The 19,220-nt window shown below is 41.4% G+C and overlaps 1 protein-coding gene across 30 annotated transcripts in view; it reads right to left on the bottom strand.

The window, feature by feature from the left end:
- The window catches only part of MICAL3 (microtubule associated monooxygenase, calponin and LIM domain containing 3), a 147,254-nt gene that overhangs the window by 87,237 nt on the left and 40,797 nt on the right, over window positions 1–19,220 (bottom strand). For 29 of the 30 annotated variants that reach the window (XM_085049285.1, XM_085049284.1, XM_085049292.1 and 26 more), the window contains exon 2: window positions 1,296–1,670. In XM_085049285.1, coding sequence (XP_084905411.1) covers window positions 1,296–1,559 — 264 coding nt within the window. In that variant the 5' untranslated portion in view covers window positions 1,560–1,670. Of the gene's footprint in view, window positions 1–1,295; window positions 1,671–6,542; window positions 6,651–19,220 lie in introns of those variants that run through there. The other variant, XM_085049286.1, reaches the window with a different exon arrangement.

The following is a 19,220-nucleotide window of genomic DNA, read 5'->3' as shown; positions in this document are numbered from 1 at the left end:
CTGAGGTTTCTCTCTCATCACTCAGGCTGTCGTTGCATCACCTCATCCAGAGACACTGTTTCAATCAGCTTTGTCACTACTGTCAATTCACAGAACTTCTCCATCTCAAGAGTTGCCTACTTTTTGGCCAAGCTAAAATCTCTACCTTTCTGACATTTCCTAGTGCTGCCTGGTTGTTAATTCAAGCCCAACACGACCAAATGGAGCTCTAATGTCCTTCTAAATTCAGCTCACCACTTCCCTTCGAGATAAATGTCACACTCAATTTTCTGAATGCCTTTCATAGATGGATGTCACCCTCCACTCACAGAAGGATTTTCATATGCTCTCACAATTAAGCACTATTCGCTTATTCTCCCATTAAATCTCTTCTTTAATGTTTCATCTCTATCACTGAACCAACCTTTTCCACAGTGTTAACAAATACAGGATTGTACTTCTATCGTCCTCAATGATGAAAAAAATTCTGTTCTAATTTTATCATATTCTGCACTATTAGCCCCTTTTGAAAAAAGAAGAGTGCTTGATATGGTTACAAAACCAACCTGTTCTAATCACATTTTGAAAAATTATTATAAAGAACTGCTTTCAAACTGCACTGTCCAACAGGGTGCAGCACATAAATGCTAGGTCACAATAATTCAGCTCAAAAAAAAAAGTAAAATACTCTGTGTGTGTGTGTGTAAAAGCAGGAATTCCTGCACTGAATACCACACATACCAGCCTTTTAAAAAGAACTGGCATGAGTTTCCACAGCATGTTTTTTTCTTTGAACCTAGAGTATAAATGATCACTTTCTAAATAATGGGAAATAGATTATTTTGCCAAATTGGCAGAAAAGTTCAGTTTTCTTGAGAGAGTCATGAGAATTTTCAAATGAAAACTGGAAATTTCCAAACATGCATATTTTGTATCTAGACTCCAACAGCACACATTCCTGTTACTGTCAAAATGCAAAAGAAACTCTACCAAGATTAAAGATTTACCAATTAAGATTTTTCCAAGCTGTCTATAGGACCTATGCCACAAAAACACAAAAACCTAAGAACTTGCAAGCTGCTTCTCCTGAAAAAACCACAAATATCCAGGTGAGCAGTCAAATCTGGTAGCAGAATTTCTGATTGCTAAACAAATGCCAAAATTGTGGCTATATTACAAATGTGAGAACATTCCTGAAACTTCCCTGGGTTTATAGTGACACGAGGCAACATCTCCCCACATCCATGCACTTTTGGTGTGTATTGCAGAGACACACTGGGCAATAGCTGCCTGCAGCATGGTGACCAAAGCCTTACCTTCGTGTTGGCGCATGCTTTCCCCTTCTTGTAGTCCTTATGGCTTCCTCTTTTATCCAATTTGGCCCACAAGGCTTTGGCTTTCCAGTAATTGAGCTTGGACTTGAGTTTGTGATAGAAGGAACGATAGTCCTTGGGCTTGAGTTCTAGGTAGTCACAGAGCTCTTGGAAAGCCTTGAGAGTCCCCTTGCAGGTGGAAGCCTGGACAAATCTGTCGAAGAGAACATGAGCCTGGTTCACCTTCTCGTTCTTGCTTTCCTCCATGCTTCACACTTGGCAGCTGCCCAGGGGGGCAGCTGTGCTCTCCAGTCTGCCAGACTTGCCGGTGCTGCTCCGCTGAGCCACTTTTACCTCTGGCTTACAAGCATTATTAACCTAGAAAATAAAAAGAAGAAAGTGTAACTTCACTTGCTCTTTTCTTTCCAAAAGTTTGTCTAAGCCTGCTGAACTGAGCACAGATTCTCAGTCAGTCTTAAGTCAACTGATTGATATGCTGAGGATTTCTGCCCAAGCTGACTGAAGCAGAGCTTTCCAGAGCTCACTGAGCCTCACTGCAGACAGTGGCACATCTCTGTTAAACCACAAAACACTTTAACCTGAGCCAGTGCCTTGGAAGTTTTATCAAAACCCATTCTGCATGGAGAGCAGAGAAGTAAATAGGCAGATGTCACATGAAGTCTTCTATATACAATAAACCTTTTTCTTCCTTTAATTCGTAATACTAAGTACATACATAGACTAGACCTTAGTCTACCCTGCTCTCTAAGAACAAATAATTCTGTTTGCCTTCAGATAGGAAGTCAGCATGGGAACGTATGCAGGAACGATAGAAGTGAAAGCACTTCTGAGGTGCTTTTTGCCCTTTGTTTTTTAGCAAAGGTTATTAAGGTAAAATAGGAAATATGTGGACTTGGATAAAACCTTTTAGATTCTCACCAGCTCTTTTCCTGCTTCCAGCAGACAGGAAGCCAAGCCAAACATTACAGCTCATGTCTCTTCCCCTCCCATATGACAGCTCTGCAGCAGTTTATTTGGGCCCTCCTGCTTTTCAGCCTAACATGGTATTTATTGTTTATGTTTAGAAATAGCAAAGGAGACCTGGAAACCTTTACATGCAGCCACCAACTGGTAGTTTTTAAAAACAGAAGTTCTTACAGAAGTCACAGTACAACAACGGGTTATACTGCAGCATACAGTCTGACTTTGACCCTAAGAATTACTGCTCTGTGCCCAAGGTTTGCCAAGGCAGGAGCCAAACGTGCAGAATGCAGCACATCCTGAGGGGCACCTTAGCGGGGCAGCTCTGCTGAAATCCCATTTCACACAGCCTGGGAAATCAGTTATGCCCACAGGTGAAACACTGAGCCTTCAGTCACCACATTAGGTCACTCCCTAGAACTCTGCATTCCTGGTGTAAACACCCCAAGCCCTTGGAACCCACGAGCAACACGTCAGAGAACGTGGAGATTACAGGAGGCAAGAATGATTTGCCAGGTTTCCAGGGTACTTGTGTGCCTCGCTGGCTGCTCTGCCAGTCTGCAGTATCCTGCATGTTTTGTCTCGAGGCAGCTGATTGCTGACTCAGAAGCTCTGCGAATTCCTTGGCGAGGAAGACAAAGCCCTTGGAAAAACGCATGCAAGAACAGTGTTCACGTTGCTATTTACAATAATAGCAGGAGGTTGTCACTGACTCATGGCTCCAAGTACCCTCAGGATCTCCAGCACTTGCCCAGGACAAAAGAAACCAGTGGAAAACAGAGATGCAGGCAGTGAATAATTCCAGGTGGTTCCTTCCCACAGTCACCACAGATGCGGGAATATGAATATTTTATCAAATGCATAGACGAGAAAGAAAGCCCAGTGCCCTACTTCTGCCAAAGGCAAGAGATAAGAGATTTTGCAAATTCTACACGTAATGAATCTGGTTGTACAAATTGAAGTTCTGCAGCAAGTGTTGCAAATGCAGGGCTTGTATATTTCTGACAAACCCCCATTATAGGAGCCACCATCCCCTTTACATCGCCATCCTAATTCTGTTTAAACTGTTCATTCAAACAATGCCTTGAGCCTGGGAAAAAAATAAAATACTACAGGAATGTATTTTTCAGCAATTTTTTTCCCATCAGAAATTACTGAGTTAATTCTATCTACATTCACAGCTTGTTCCCTCTAGACTAAACCAGGAGTGAATAAGACACTTGCCAAAGTAACTGCCCAGCTGCACTTCAGAATGCTGAGTTTTTCGGAGCACAATGTAAATGCTTTCTTACACCTGAGTTATTTCTCAGCCAGGCAAACACCACAGATGCACCCTTGACAGACAAACCTCTGAGAAGTCAGACATCGAGAAGCAGCACTAATACCAGATGGAATCTGAAAGCAAATCAGTCCATGACCATAAAACTGCTCCCCAGCCACATTCCCTGTGCCCTCGTCTCCCTTTCAAGGCCCCTCAGCTTCTGCCTAAGCTAGACTCAGTAAAATGCTCTGGAAACTCCAAGATCACTGCAGTGCCCAGGCAGCCAGGACACACTCACAACTTGGCTAGCAAAAGCCTAAGCACAGATTATAGTTAAGCTTATGCTGCAGACAGTGGGGACACCTATTTTTGTCTCTCTCCTCCACCAGCCTCCAGTTTTCTTGTAGGAAACCAATTACCTTTGAGACTCTCATTCCTCATTGAATCTGGATGAAATTGTTCAAAAGTTATTAAGGATGAACTGAAAAGCAGATGAACAAATGGCTCAATCCTGTAAGCCTCTCTTCTTTAGGAAGCCACGTAAAAAAAAAAAAATCTTTATTCCAACAAATGAAAACACTGTTTTCATTTCCAAGATTTAATTTCTTTTACTTTCGGCTAAAACAGAAGAAATAGACTTGGCTACAATATGTTCATGATTTTCTAAGTGATCACAGGTATCAAGAAGTGCAGCTTTAGGGCAGTGGCAAGACTGTGGAACAGATGGCAAAAAGAGGACAATTTTGACAAGGAAAGCTAAAGCCAAAACTGGCAACTGTTTTAGCTCCATATTATGCAGACCAAAAATCAAAGCAGGAGGACAAAGGCGTGGTTGCCATTGTTTGCAGCTTCCCTTTTAACCAGATGGAAAAGGGGCACGTCAGCACTGTCCACGGTTTGTTTTAAAATGGTATTTAGATCTGTTCCCATTCACAACATTCAAGACCCAAGCAAAAAAGCTGCCAAAAAACTGTGTTTTAATAAACTCATAAAACTTGATTTGGTGTGGTTCTGCCCACCATATATGAGAGGAATCTTTTGGGTCTTCACCTCCTTCCTGTCTACACTCCCTCCAAAGCTAGCCCTAAAGTGGGAGAAAGAGAAACCAAATATGCACTTGGCTGCGAGTACAAGAACCTGTTCTTAGCACATACAGGAACAGTTCATGGAATTCTCATGTCAAGGAAAACTCAACCTGGTAATGACTTGACAAGAAATGCTAATTATATCCAAGAACATGGAAATATACAAATATAGAAGCAGTTACAGAAAATATTTTTCCCAAATTCACATCAAGGTACAAAGGAAAATGTGTATGTTGGTTATTACTAACCATTTTTTCAATGCCTCAACACAACTACTGAAAGCATTTGACCTACAAAATACAACCTTTTATCTACATGAACTCAAAAAGCACACTTTGCTGCTGCTGTCATACACAACTCTTTGATCACAGCATTCCCCACACTGAATGAATACTAACAAAGAAACAGACCAAGAAACAGATCAATGCTTTTCTCTGGAAGAAAAAAAAGGAAATTATACCAAGGAAGAGGTAGCTGTCCCCTCATAGGATGATAAGGGAATAACAGTAGGACATCAGGACAGGCGTCATTCTCACACCACCATGTAATAGAGCAGCAAAGCTGATATCATTCCCTCACCTGAAGTGTTCTGAAGCTACTCCTGATGTTACATTTTAACATAGAAATCCATCCTAAAGTTAGTTCCCAGCCAGTTTTACAAGCTGGACTTCCCTGGAGTTCTGCAAACACTAATAAACCAAGGAAAGGGCCTATTTAAAAAACAACAAAAAAGGCTCCTAAATTACCAGAATGACACTTTCACAAAACTTTATTTCTGTGACTTCAAATGGGAGTAAAACAAATTGGTTGCCTTAGCAAGGCAAGATCTATCAGCTTTTGACCCCATCTGACACATTTCTGGAGGTATTTAAGGCAAGGCTGGACGTGGCACTGAGTGCCATGGTCTGGTTGACACAGTGGTGTTCAGTCACAGGTCAGACTTGGTGACCTCAGAGGTCTTTTCCAACTTAATTGATTCTGTGATTCTGAAATTCCCTCTTCCATAGGTCAAAGATTACAAATCACCTAGAGTCACAGGATCCAAAGGAGGCTGAATTTACCAAAGCCACCTTCACTTGGGTCAGTCATCAAGAGGAACATTTAGCCCCTCAGAAGCAAACTCAAAGTCTGGCCATTTGTGCCAACATTTATTTTAACCAGCTGATTGATGCTTAGACTTTTAACTCCAAGGCTCACTCCTCAGTGGTTTGGCAAATCCAGACTCTCACAAAACAAATGTTCCAGCTACAGACAGAAGAAAATGAACATGGGAAAGCAAGATTTATTTGTGCTGCTTCCAACTCTCAGCTGTTATGGGTGTGGAAAAGAGGCAGGCACTTCCTGAAAGGAAGTGGTGGAGGACAAGGGAGTTAGAAAACAGGATCAGAAGATTCCTAATTTCACCATTCTCACACAGTCAGCTAGGTATGGCAGCACAAATCCCCTACACAGAGCAGTTCAAGCAGATTACAGATTACTTAGTGGATGTATTACTTTTATCTGTGGAGGAAGACTGATTAGAGAAAGCAGAGGATGTTCAAAATTTTGGAATCTTCTTCCCTATATACACCTTGCAAAACTCTTTTGAGAGCCAAGAAATCTAAGTTAATAGACATTTGAATAAAAGAGCTATAAAGATTTCTCCAACCCACAAACCACTTCATTTAGAGACTGGTGAACTTGAAAAACAAAACAAATCCCAAGCTTTATTCTAGGACAAGTTCAGGAAGGGTTGGGACCATGCTATAACCCATGGGTGCAACCTTAGCTTGTATAATTACCACATAAAATATACATGCAGAACTGAAAAAAAAAAACCCATAACACCTAAGAAACTGGACTTTAGACCCAGACCTCCAGAACTGTCACCTCCTTTCCTTTAACAAGAAAAGTCCAACCAGGAACAGCATCTCATGGACTCACCTGCAGATGAGGTCACTGGTCATCTGTCACTCTACATCCCAGCTACTCCATGTCCCCACCTGCCACTGTCCCCAGCCCATGCATGGCCAGTGAGCCCCCAGCTCTCCCAGCAGACACCCTCCAGCTTCACTGCTGCCAAAGAAAACCCCACAGCATGTTTATAACCTCTCATGGGTGTACCCTGCTGCTGTAATTCAAACCACTACTCCAGCTTTCCTTTTTCCTTCCAAGTAATGCACAGAAATATGTGCTCTGCAGTCTGCCTATGCATCTAAAATCAGAAATGGCAACAACAAACTTGATCTAGGTTAGATCAGGCTGTTTCTTAATTCTCTGCAGGCTACCACAGCCATGTACTACCCTCCCACATCAGTCACTAATTGTATATTATGGTCTAATATACAATTAAGCAATTTAATTTCATTTTGCAGAGGTGGAGAATTACACACCTCAGCAAGAGCAGAGTCTGAACAGGGCACCAAGCAGGATTTGAAAGGAACCAGGAGACTACTTTCCATCATGGTTTGACTTATATTTTTTGTCAGGTTCACTACAGAGTTACATCTCATTTTTACAGTAAAACTTATTTGTTAGACTCTAAAGGCATGGGGCTTCTAGATGAAAGGAGAGATACTGAACATGTTCAATGGACACAATGCTAAATCCCCATTTGTCACAGGAAGACAACACACCCACACAACAATCCTACAACTTCTATTTCATAAATTAGATCATTTGTTTGAGGTCTGTTTCACACATCCCACAAACCTCCTCTATAACCTCTCACAGGCTGCATTCCTGTAGACATGACTTGATTTTCAGAGGGAAAAGAAGTCTTTGTCCCAGACTTTCCTCGAAATACTCTTACTGTGCTTACATCTTGGAATTCTTGACAGTATTTTAAACTTAGTTTAGTATTAACCCTCAATAAATTTACTCACATAAATCTTCCCTCTTCCCAAGATAAGAATACCAACCCTTTGCACTCTGGCATGCTCCACAATCCTCAGTAATGATAATAATTTGAAAAAGCAAAGCAAAATCCAGCCCTTAGCAACTAACAAACTGTGAGACCATCAAGTGACAACTGATCAAATCTAGCAACTTAATGAAAGTTTGTCTCTATTACACAATCTGATGTGTCTAATGCTTCCTATCACTCATTTTGCTCATAGGTAAAAGGAAAGCTTTCACCAGGAGACAGTAATGTATTGCAAGCAGCTCAGCCTTTTGGTTCAACTTTGAGAAACAGACAGAATAAAGAGATTACATTTTCTCATGCTACAAAATATACTAGAATCTTGAAAAGTAATCAAAACTGTAGGTAGAGAATAGCAAAACCAAAGTTCACAACATCAAACTCTCAGCTCTGGCTATCAGCTAATAGCAATTGCACATATTGTTAGCCAGGCTATAAATAGTAAGCAGGCAGCACCTTCCCCACTTGGCTGGACATTTGACTCTCAGCAAACACGGAGCAGTTTCAATTGCCCAGATAGCGATTTCCCTGCAGCCGTGGAACCCACAGGATCCTCTCTCAGCACAGACCTGCCAAGCTCCGTGCCTGGAGCGAACAAAATCTGTTAGGAAATCAGTTAGAGGAAAGAGGTGGAGGTGGTTCTGTGATTTACTCTCCTCTCCCCGAGGCTTTGGCGAGCAGCTCCTGGAATGAGATGGCACTCATCACTTCCAGAGGCAGACGTCACCAGACTCCTCAAATACAGCTGCACTGCTGGGGACATGAAAAGACTTGGTACGAATTAGTCAGAGATTAAATCCAACCTAAGTGTAAGGATGCCATCAGCAGAATTTGTTCCTAGTAGCAAGGACACATAAAAGCTTTTCTTTGTCTTTCATCCTCAAGGACTGTTCTGTGTAGTCTTTTTAATTCCATTCTCCTTTGGACAAAGGCCATCCCTCTGCAAGGGTATCTGGGGGTCTGAGGTGGATAGCTAGAAGGTTCAGCTGGGAATATCTGGTAGAGAAAGCAGCCCTACAAGGGGCATGAGCATTCCCTTTGCTCAATGTGGGTCTGAGAGCCTTCAGCAAGGGACCCACAATCACTTTTGATGCACCTCCTGAACAGACAAAGCTCTCCATGCTCACAGACTGCACTGTGCAACTCCTGCCCAGCATGGTTTGACAGGACTGAGGCACAGCTTTGCTACTGTGCTGCTCACAGGCCAGGATCTGTCTCATAGGGCAGCCCAGCATTTCCACTGGCAGATGATTCACTTCTGGACCTTGGACTCCAACTGTGTCATTTCCATAATCTCTTATTCCATAACATCCTGTATTTGAGCACTAGCCAGAATGACCCTTTTCCAAAATGCTTTAAACACAGCAAGGAGAAGGGGCATGAGAGACTGCAGGTCACTTGTGACTTTCGCAGTGACAGTACCAATAGGCTGCTGCTGGCATGTCTAGCAAAGAGAAACACTGAAATTAAGTACTTTCTTCTTCTTCATTCAACTGCTGCTTTCAGGCTCAGTCAGCAAGAATGATCAACGTGATCAATAGCTTTCTTTTAATTTCCAGGCCAAGTTTATACCTCTCTGTTCCTGTGATGATGCTGAGCTATGCATTAGCTTTCCCTCCCTTCCCACATATATTTATAGACAATGCCACATCTCCCCTTGAGCTTCATTATGCTAAGGTCAAATCAAGCTCTTGTGGGCTAAGATATGCTTTCTTTTCCTAAGCTTCCAAAGGAAAAAACTGCATATTGCCGGGAATGGGGTGGGAGTTTAGGAGTTGGAAAGGTAGGAAGGTTGTATGTATTTATGAATTATAGCTGCACAATGTATTTGACCAGATGAGTTCTCAGAAGAGAAGGGCACAATAGGCTGTGTGGTACATCCCTCTCCTGCCCATTCTGGGATTCCTTTAGGCTCTTCCACCTCTACAATCCAGAACTAGCATACATTTATTATGAGAATACAGTTTTCTGAGGCTGAAAAGAAACATCCTAGGATTTGCCTCCAAACTAGTCCAGTACTTGTCGCTGTTGAGCAGCTAGCAAAGTAAAGAAAGCACCAGTTCTCAGTGGCAAGAAGGAATGACCTTTATTGTTTTGATTTCATCATACATATAGAGTTTTCAAAAGTCACCCAGATTGGTCGGTCAGAAGCCTTCCCCCAGGCCTGATTGGCCAGGCCTGCACCGTCCAAGTTCTGGGACACTGTTCCAATAACATCCAAACTTTATCTTTATTTATAAAACACAAGAAGAATTCTCATGGGAAAAGCCTGTGCTAGCCACAAGTACTCTGATATTATTGTATAGATGTAGACACGACAATATATGCACAGCTGATGTGCCAAGCCAGAATCACATGCTCCTAACCATTACTGCAAACATGTGTGCAAAGCAAATCAGCTTTATTGAAGGCTCATTGAAGGCTGTGCAAAATTATCAGGTTCAAGGCCCTTGGCTGCACGAAGACAAATTCCGGTGAAAGCAGCTGATACTGTAGCCATTTCTGAAACCCTCTGTCCTCTGACAAGTTCATGGGGTGGGAAGAAGTGTGAGGGAGGTGACCCTGTCATTTGAAACTCCATTTCCTTGCCAGAATGGATGAAATTTTGCTTCTTCCTCTATTTTAAAGAGCTGCAGCCTTGAAAGCTGAAGGTGGCAAGAGACTCCCAGAATTTTGCCTGTGTGCATAGGGCTGACAGAAACCGTGTTGGTAACAGAATTATTTGGGAAAGCAGTTCATACAATGTCAAGAAAACAGCATATTGAAAACTGCTGGTACACTCCTGCATGTTGTTTACTTTGGAAAATGAAATTTGAATGTTGTTTTCCCTCAAAGGCATAGTTATGCTATGCAAAGAAATACTGCAGGCAATTTATGCCACATCTGTGTCCCCACAGCTAATAAAGGAATGTAAGATGACTACAAGCTATACGGGTGTAATCAGTTCACCAAATTACATAAGAGAATTTAAGAGATAAGTACTGTTCTAAGTGCTCCAAGCATATATTATATGCTGCCCAGGAGTCCATTATCCCAAAAGAAGAAAAATTATTTTGTGTCTTTGAATTGCTTTTAGAAATATCTAAAATACCCCAACAGCGTTGTTGATTCAGCATTGCTCTAATCTGATTTTAAATGAGTTTGATTTTCCCTTTTCCACATATGCTGTGGAACAGTGACTTCACTTTCATTAGTCCCCTGGCTAACTCCTTAGATCTGACAGTAATACAGCCATTAAGCAGATCAGCAGGATCTCAAGTTTAACAGAAAGATCAGTATTTAGACATGTCTATCTCTTCAGTGCAAGGTTGCTGGCACATTTATCAACAGCCATGGACTGAGATGTAGCAGCATCTTAGAGAAACAGAACAAAGCAGCAAGTTCACAGTATCCAGCTGTAATGAAATGTGAAACTCTGTCCTTGATAACATAATACAGCATTGTTCACTGGGTACCAGAGGTGGTCCCTTCTGCAGCTTGGACTGTACCTGTTCCAGTGCTCCCCAGTGCCCCAGAGCCACCACAGCTGCTGGTTTTGGGGCAAACAGCCTGCCAGGGTACTGCATGGAGAGCTCATCTCTCTACACACTGTGGGCAGTAACCCTGAGGTTATTCAACATTTTGTTATTTCAGTAACTCACAGGACACACTGGAGACGACACCAGTGGTACCCACATGGACTCACCCAGCACTTTCTAACTCTGTGCAGATCTAAGCATGAGACTCCCACATTCCTCCACTCCAGAGGACAAGGCAGTTCACTTCTAGCACAGAGCTATTTATTAGTTACACCACATTATGTAAGTAAATTTCGAGCAAGGTAACACCTAATGAAAACGTTCAACAAAATAGGTACCTTGCTATTAAGGGCTGCTTTCCCTGGAAGAATTTCAAGCTGTGTAGGGAATGTGTGGGAGAAGCTGACAACACTGCAACAGCTACCTGCAGCAAGGCAGGTGTGGATGCAAAACACCTGCAAACAAACTCAATCCATTACTGAAAATGAGTTTGATTTTCACTGAACAACTAAACATCACACACACAACCTTAGCACTGCAGTCAGTGCTGAGGTGACCCTGACAGGGTTACTAAGGTGATCCTGACAAGATTAAACCTGCCACACCATTAGCCTCCATCAGAGCAGTTTTTGGTTGCAGAAAAAGTCATATCATTTCTGGGAGAAAGGCATCCATGTTTCCTTTTCTCTTCTTGGTTAGGAAATTTGATTGGGCTGTTGATTAGGGAAGTGCACCGATCCATATTGTTTAAAACTCTTACTTGAGGAGTAGGTCAAACTAAGAAATTGTGAGTCACAAAACCACAGCATAATTAAGGCTGGAAAAGACCTCTAGAGATTGCCTAGGTTGATCCCACTGCTCAAAGCAGAGTCAGCTAAAACAGGTTATTCAGGACTACCAGTCGGGTTTTGAGTATTTCCAAGGATGCAGTCACAAGGGATGCTTTAAAACTAACATAATATCTCTTGCAACAGACAGACCTGCATATTTAACCTCCAGGCAGATTAATTTTTATGTAACCAAGCAATACAAAAGGATAGACACTCAAGTCCCAGCACACATCACCCTAAAAGGTAAAGTCAAGGGTGCCAAAAGCAGCAAGTCACTTTTTCCCCTATATTCATGAAACTCATAAGGTACTCAGATTTCCTCCTTACCCTGAAACAAACCCAAGTGTTTATTCCCAGGCCTAATGGAACATTAAACAAAAGGAGGCTTAACCCATGAAGAGAACACATGAAATTTCTCTGGTAGATGATATTGAAGCTGTGAATCCCAGTTTATATTCCACTTCCTAAACAAAGGCAATACCTAGTGCAAGGGATTAACTAAACTGCCTTTTCCCCTCACGAAAATAGTTCTTACTTGTCAAGTTTGGTGACAACTGAATTTGCAGTAAACAAACACTGGCAGAATCAGAAAAATACCATTGAAGAGAACCTCAAGAAGTGATTGTCATGTTGGTCCAGATGTTGACCCAGAATATGTGAATTTCTTACAAGCTGCAGTATGAAGGAGGAACCTGATATCAAAAAGGATATTCACACCTAGTAGTAAAAAAAATTAAGATTAAAAAAATCCATGCTTTGTTTTTCTGGCAGTGAGGCAACAAGGAATAGCTATGCAGCTGGAAGCTGAACCACAAGGTTTTAAATAGATAGTTCAAAGCCAGAGATTACTCTCTTATCCTGTGCTGTCAGTGTTACAAGGCTGTGAGGAAAGGTAACGATGTACAGAGAAGAATCAAAAATGTCTCACCTCAATTTTAAATTATCTACCTTTGCCTTCACAAAACCACTTTTTGGATGACCTGCAACGCATCAATATGATTTAAAATATTAGCTATCTGTAGAATCCTACAACCCTGGCTCAGTTTTGGTGTAATCAAGAGGCTTTAGCTCTTGCAGAGTTGCCATTCTAATTTTGACATGGAGAGGACTTGCTCAATAAAATAAGGTTCACCTCTGGAATGAGAAGCTCTTTCTAGTCTCAGTTCATGGTAGCTACTTACACATACTTGGGAAAAGTAGTGATTTTACTAGGAAAGAAAAGGTCACTCATGGGGGAAGACAGGTTCAGGAAGAGCAGATTTTAAAACAGCCTTGTTTAGTGGGAACGTATTACACACACATGTGGGGCTGGACAGCCTCCAGCAGGTCAGCTCTCTCACACCAGGGTCCTTCTCTCCCCTGCCCTGACAGGAGGGTCTGGCGACAGGATTTGAGGAGATTACCAGGGCAAAGCTGGAAGTGTGCTCCAGCCAGCAGGCTAAAAGTGAAGTTAATCACCTCAGCAGTTGAAAGGGGCAAGGCCCAGGAAAGATTGAGCAAGAGTGCTTTCAGTGACCAGCTTGAAACTAATCACGAGCCATGTAAATGCCAAGGCTGATCCTAGGGGCAAACAGCTCCTGAGCAATGGTCACTGGAGGTGACATGCTGGGTGACACAGAACACACTTCACGCTCTTCCACACAGAGCATTTCAACAAGTCTCATTGGAACACTCAAATTCTCCAGTCAAAGGTCTACACTAGAAAGAACTTTTGTTAAAAGAAAATAAACAATTGTGTGTGTTTATTTCGAAAACAACTACCTCCACTCAAATCCTCTGGCAACCAGGGAAAGAGGCACTAAGCCTTTTCCAGAGAAAAAACTCCAGTCTAGACTTAGAAAAGGCTTAGTCTAGACATGAATACCACAAGCACTGAAAATGTGAAAACTCCTCTAGTGTCCTCAGTGCACAGGACCAAAAAATGCCTCCCTTCTCACACACACACAGCCCAGGTAGGGCACAAGGCTAAATTCAGCTACCACATTACCTTACCCTGTCACAGTGCAGACTTGTTTGTAAACTTAGACATTTATGCTGAAACTTGGAAGAAAATATCCCAGCCAACAACTTTCAGCCAAAATTTGAATCAAGTCTTTAGCTTAAAGAGGTCATCTAGTGATTGTAGAAGTATTCACTGAGTTCCTTCTGCATTTCATACATATATACTCATCCTTCTCTTGGCATAAAGAGGAAAGGCAGGGATTCTATTTTTAAAAACAAGATTGTTTTCATTTAAAGACACAAACCTGCACATATGCAGCCTCAAAATCATCAAGTATTCCAGATTTTATGGATTTTTTCTTTAGAGACCTGGCTCCTCAAGTAGCAAATCACAAGCACTCCCAAGGACACATATTAGGGCTCTGCAAATTATTACTACAATCCTTAAAATTCAACCCTTCAAAGCCCACCAACCCCTGAATTGGGCTTTAAGATTTTGGAAGGAATAGAGGTGCCTAACTTTAAAACTTGCTACCTTCCCATTGCTAAGTTTATAAAACTTAATTACTTCAATCACCAATAATTGTACTGGAATGACACTGGAGATTCCAAAGGCAAAGCTGTTATCCATCACTGGCAAGTGAACTAAATTAAACTCTGTAAATATATCTCAGAAGAATCAGGTGTTAGACTTTTCCTACATTCATAGTACTGCAAGAGCAGAACAAGGAATACAGTCTATTTAGCAGGTTTTATGTCATGATATATTTCCATTTTAAATTTCAAAATTTATTCCTATCACTGAAATGTACATTTCTTAAAACAGAGCACTTTTAAATGCAATTTCAGCCAAAAATGACCAAGAGAAAATTCAGTACCTATGTCCAAAGCAGAAGTGCTAACAGACACTTCCACCTTGAGAAAGGCCAAAGACAACAAGCTTGTTCATCAAAACCAGTTCCTGAATTTTACAACTTTCTCTTCCAGTCCTGCGGTTTCACTGGGTTTATTCAACCATATCAGCTGGTATTATTAAGTAGTTGATGATAATGCGGAAAGGAACAGCAATTCTGTGGTTGGAAATGCAGCCACACAACCTTCCTGTCAATGCATAACTGCAGGCTGTGACAGCAATGCAAACACCATCTCCATACACATGGCTCCATGCTTTGCTTAAATCTGTTTATCTAAAATATCTATTTCATGCTACCACTGAAAGGTATTTGTTTCCCTTTCCCCTTGATTTTGGAAATGAGTTTCAGCTGAAGACCATGCTGCAAACTCCCCTGTTAACCTAACACAAGCAGCCTCTCCACTCAGGTCAGAGATGTGACAATTACCAAAAGAGAAATGGAAGAGGAAAACAAACACAAGGTTTGTGGTGAGATGAGATCCATCCCTCAGGCAATTGTGGGATCTTCAGCTGTTCTATGCAAATCACAAAGATATGGGTATCTTTACACCTTAGGGCAGAGGCTGTAAGAAATGTAACTATCTCCCTTAGTTTTCAAAGTCAGTGAAAGTCGAAAAAAAATTAAAAATCAGCAAGGTCTTGGCAGAAGAAAAGATTTATGTCAGTATTTAAAACCAAAAATCTACAGTTTCAATCACCTCAGTATGACATGCCTGGGAAAACAAGTTCTCTTTTTTTGTTTGACTTTTTTTTTTTAAGTTGCATTAACACTAAGTTTAACTAGAAATTGCACAAGCAAAGCCAAGAACCCAGCCTGCTTTACAGTCAAAGAAAGAATAAAAATTATTTGTCTGGATCCACCCACTAAATCTTCTGGAAGCTTTAAGGAAACACCTGAAAAATGCAGACATATTTCATCTTGCTTGCACCTTTAAGAAATTGCTCTTTTAACATCCCCATATTTAACTCAAGTTTTAAAAACCTGTAGATTTATCACTGCCTTTGTCTTGCACTCATAGTAGCTGTATGCATAGCAGAATTTTGTTCCAGGATCTTAACTGTACTTTTTTAGAGCTCCAGCTAGTTTGCTTCCAAAAAAATTCTGGAGAAACATCAATTAGAGCAGTCCAAAGGGCTGCCACCAGAAACTGTGACAAAGCAGCACAGAGAAGCTCATACCCACATCAGGGCTGCTGTGGAACAGAGTCAAACTCAATGTTTGCTCTATTATCAACTTGGCACACTCAAGGGAAGTTGTGGAAGTCTGTTGTTCAAGTAATTTAAAATTAGACTACTTTAGAAAAATAGCAGGAGGACTAAGCCTTAGCTGTCTAGATTATGTTTCCTATAATTTTGCAGGAAAATGACACAAATATCCACAGATTTATTTTTGTGCAAGGGTAATAAGCTCATGGGATGTAAATCACCATAATGTTTCATGCTTAAGGACAGAACATTTGAAGTACAATATTCCTCCACTCTCCATGAGTGCTCTCAGAGCTCTTGGTCTGCTGCCTGACAAAACATATTTATCTCACTGAGTTCACAGGTCAGCACCTGAGACTTCTCAAGTGTCCCAAGACATTCCCCCTCAAGCCTTCTTCCACACAGCTACAGCACAAGATAAAAGACAATCCTGATCCTGTTTCTTCTGGAACCCTGACACAGGGAACATACAATATCTGTGCCAAGTGATTGGCATGTTTCCTTGCAAGGATTTCATGTGGAGAGGCAGAGGTAAAACCAGGGGGGGGAAAAAAAAAGCAAATATAAGAGAAGACATAATTACAGCCCTTCTGTAGTGACAAACAATACATTGGTGTACTGCAGCTTGGAAAAGATCAACCTTTAGGCTCTGACAACCTGCTCTATTTTAGTGTGATCATCTAATTATCTAAGAATTCAGAGCAACACTTCACAAGCTTTTACACTTTATTTACACTACAGAGTTTCTCTCAACAAAAGAAAAACTTGCAAGCTACCAATATGGCTCTGAATCAAAAATATGGTCAAAAACCTAATTCCTACAAATTACTTTAATTCAGCTTGAAAACCTATCTGACTTACCATCTTCAGTTAGCAAGCTGCACAAAGAGCAGAGTTCCAGAGCATGCCTGCTCTCCTGGAATATGTTTTGTTCAGGAAAATGTAAGCTTTCTGTGAAGTTCTGTCTTTCATGGGGTGAAGTTGTACCACAAAGCAGCTAAAGATATCACAATTATTGTATGTTTGCAAGCAAGCAGCTAATTAAGCCTTGCCTAAGCAGGCAAAAGGCAACCACAGCTTGAACAACTACCATTTCTACAACGATTTTTCATCTTTCTTTCCAGAGCCAAAATACATGGTCCTCCAGATCCTCTAAAAGGTTATGACTCAACTAGGCAACCCAGCTTAGACCTTACTTGTTCAAATCAGCAGGGATTTTCACGTGGCATTATTAAATCTGAGTTCTACAGGTACCAAGTACACCCAAGATCCAGAAGGGAGAAGTTTCAGAGGAAAAGGAAGACAAGTTACGTTGGAAACAATCCTGCAGCCAGAAAAGCACATACTGTCCTCACTATAAAATCTATTTACTCTTCAAAGCAGCAAGATGAAAGATTACTGAAAAAGTGCTGGACAAGATAAAGCAACAATTAATTTCAATTAGTGTCATTCAGTTTGTGTTCAGTTTCAAGTCTTTAATCTCCATTTTTTTCAATGCCCACTTTTTGCCAGCTCACCACCATTTTAAAGGAGAGCTACAACAGGCTCCACAAAGCCTTCATTATGTGGAAGTTTATTTGATTGCAACACAAAATCTCCATTTCCAAGCAATTCCTGAATTCTCAGCTGAGGCTGCTGTCACTTACGTGGTGCAGCAAAGCAACATTTTTGCTCCCTTACTTCACTGTTCCTCTAGAACAAGAGCACATATCCTGCTGGCTTAACCTCCTGCTTTTCAACTCTGCACTCCAGGGAAATCGATGCATTTCAATTATGCACACTTACATCACCACCTACCATCAAGGCAGGACAGGCAGAGTTCAGCTCATCCATTAAACTCTGCTCTCTTTGGCAGGGAGGGAAAGAGGTGCAGGTGGAAAGCAGGAATCCCATCTGTGTTTTGAAGGGCAAGGGTAAATCAGGTAAAACAGCAGGCAGCTGGAACAGCAGTGAGACATGAGACAGCTGAAATTCTTAGAGCACAGAGAGAAATTTTAGCAAAAACTGAATACTATCACCTTTTTGTGTCCCCATCACACATACACAGGGTGGTGGGCAGACAGAAACCTGGTGATGTGGCAGCTGGTTTCTTTTCTCTCCCCATAGCAGATAATTTCATGTCAGAGTATACATTGATTTCAGTCAAAGAAAATATCCAGAACTGTCATAAACTTAAAAAAACCCAAAAAAACCATTTCTGACCACAATGTGGCAAGACTGGGATAAAAAGGGAGAAGACAAAAAACCAGTTTTGTTTGAGAGCTATTTTAAGTTCACATCTCCAGGCAGAACAGCTTTTAGCATTGCTATCCTCAGTAAGAAGCTTCAGGGTCAGTTACTTTCATTTGTTGTTTCTTCCCTGAGGAATAACTAGGTTTGCATGAATAGAGCTTGGCTTAGACCATGCATGGTGGGGGAGGTGGAAAAAGACATGAGAAGGCTGAAAAAGACAACAAGAAAATTGCAGTGCAAACACTGTGTTTTACAATTGCTGCACCACACTAAGACAATTTCCTCAGCTGCTCAGAAATAACCTCATGCTCAAACCACAAGGTTAAACTCCAAGCAGTGGCTACAGAGGTGGGAAAAAGCCTGGCAGCATCCAAGGGTAGGTGGAAGGGCATGGATGCTCCAAGCAAAGCTTCTAAGAGGACAATAGAGGAAAAGTCTTTAGTGCTGCCCAGGAATTAAGCACTTGGCTGTGGACTCCAGTAAAGGAAAGTCAACCTCAATGTCAGCACAGCAGAACAGCACCTCTGGTGAGTGGTTAAGAGCTAGACAGGACTCTGAAAAAGCCACTGCAAACAAAAAAAGTGGTAATTTGGTACACATAAAAAGGTGACTGGAGTCAAAAGGAACTCAAGGACTGCCTATTCTGACCATGAAAGCACAGCTTTACTGGGTCCTGGCCTATCCACCAATGTTACCATTATGGGTTTCTATTTTTATCTGGACAGTGAAAATGTAGATGATGCAGTCAGAAGTTTCTCACCACTTTACTGACTAGTTTTTCTTATTTGAAGTTCATGAAGGAATGTATAAACTCCCCATTATCAGCTGCACAAGTGCTCAATGCCTGTTACTCCCTGCATGCCTACTTCATTTCTTTAGATTACCATTGACACCTGTTTAATTCTTTAACTCCAAGTTTATTTGCAAGCACCATTTATGGTTGTTTTTCAGAAACCCATGCCCTAAGAGCCTGACAAAATGCCAGCTCACTTCATTAAAAATCCTCCTGTGGCAACAGCTTTCCTCCACTGCTGACCAAGGCTCTGTTTGAACTGATGA

Source organism: Lichenostomus cassidix, chromosome 1Ab (genome assembly GCF_008360975.1).
Source record: "Lichenostomus cassidix isolate B80296 chromosome 1Ab, HeHo_3.0, whole genome shotgun sequence".
Classification (NCBI taxonomy): Eukaryota; Metazoa; Chordata; class Aves; order Passeriformes; family Meliphagidae; genus Lichenostomus; species Lichenostomus cassidix.
This window is presented reverse-complemented; position numbering and strand designations above follow the sequence as displayed.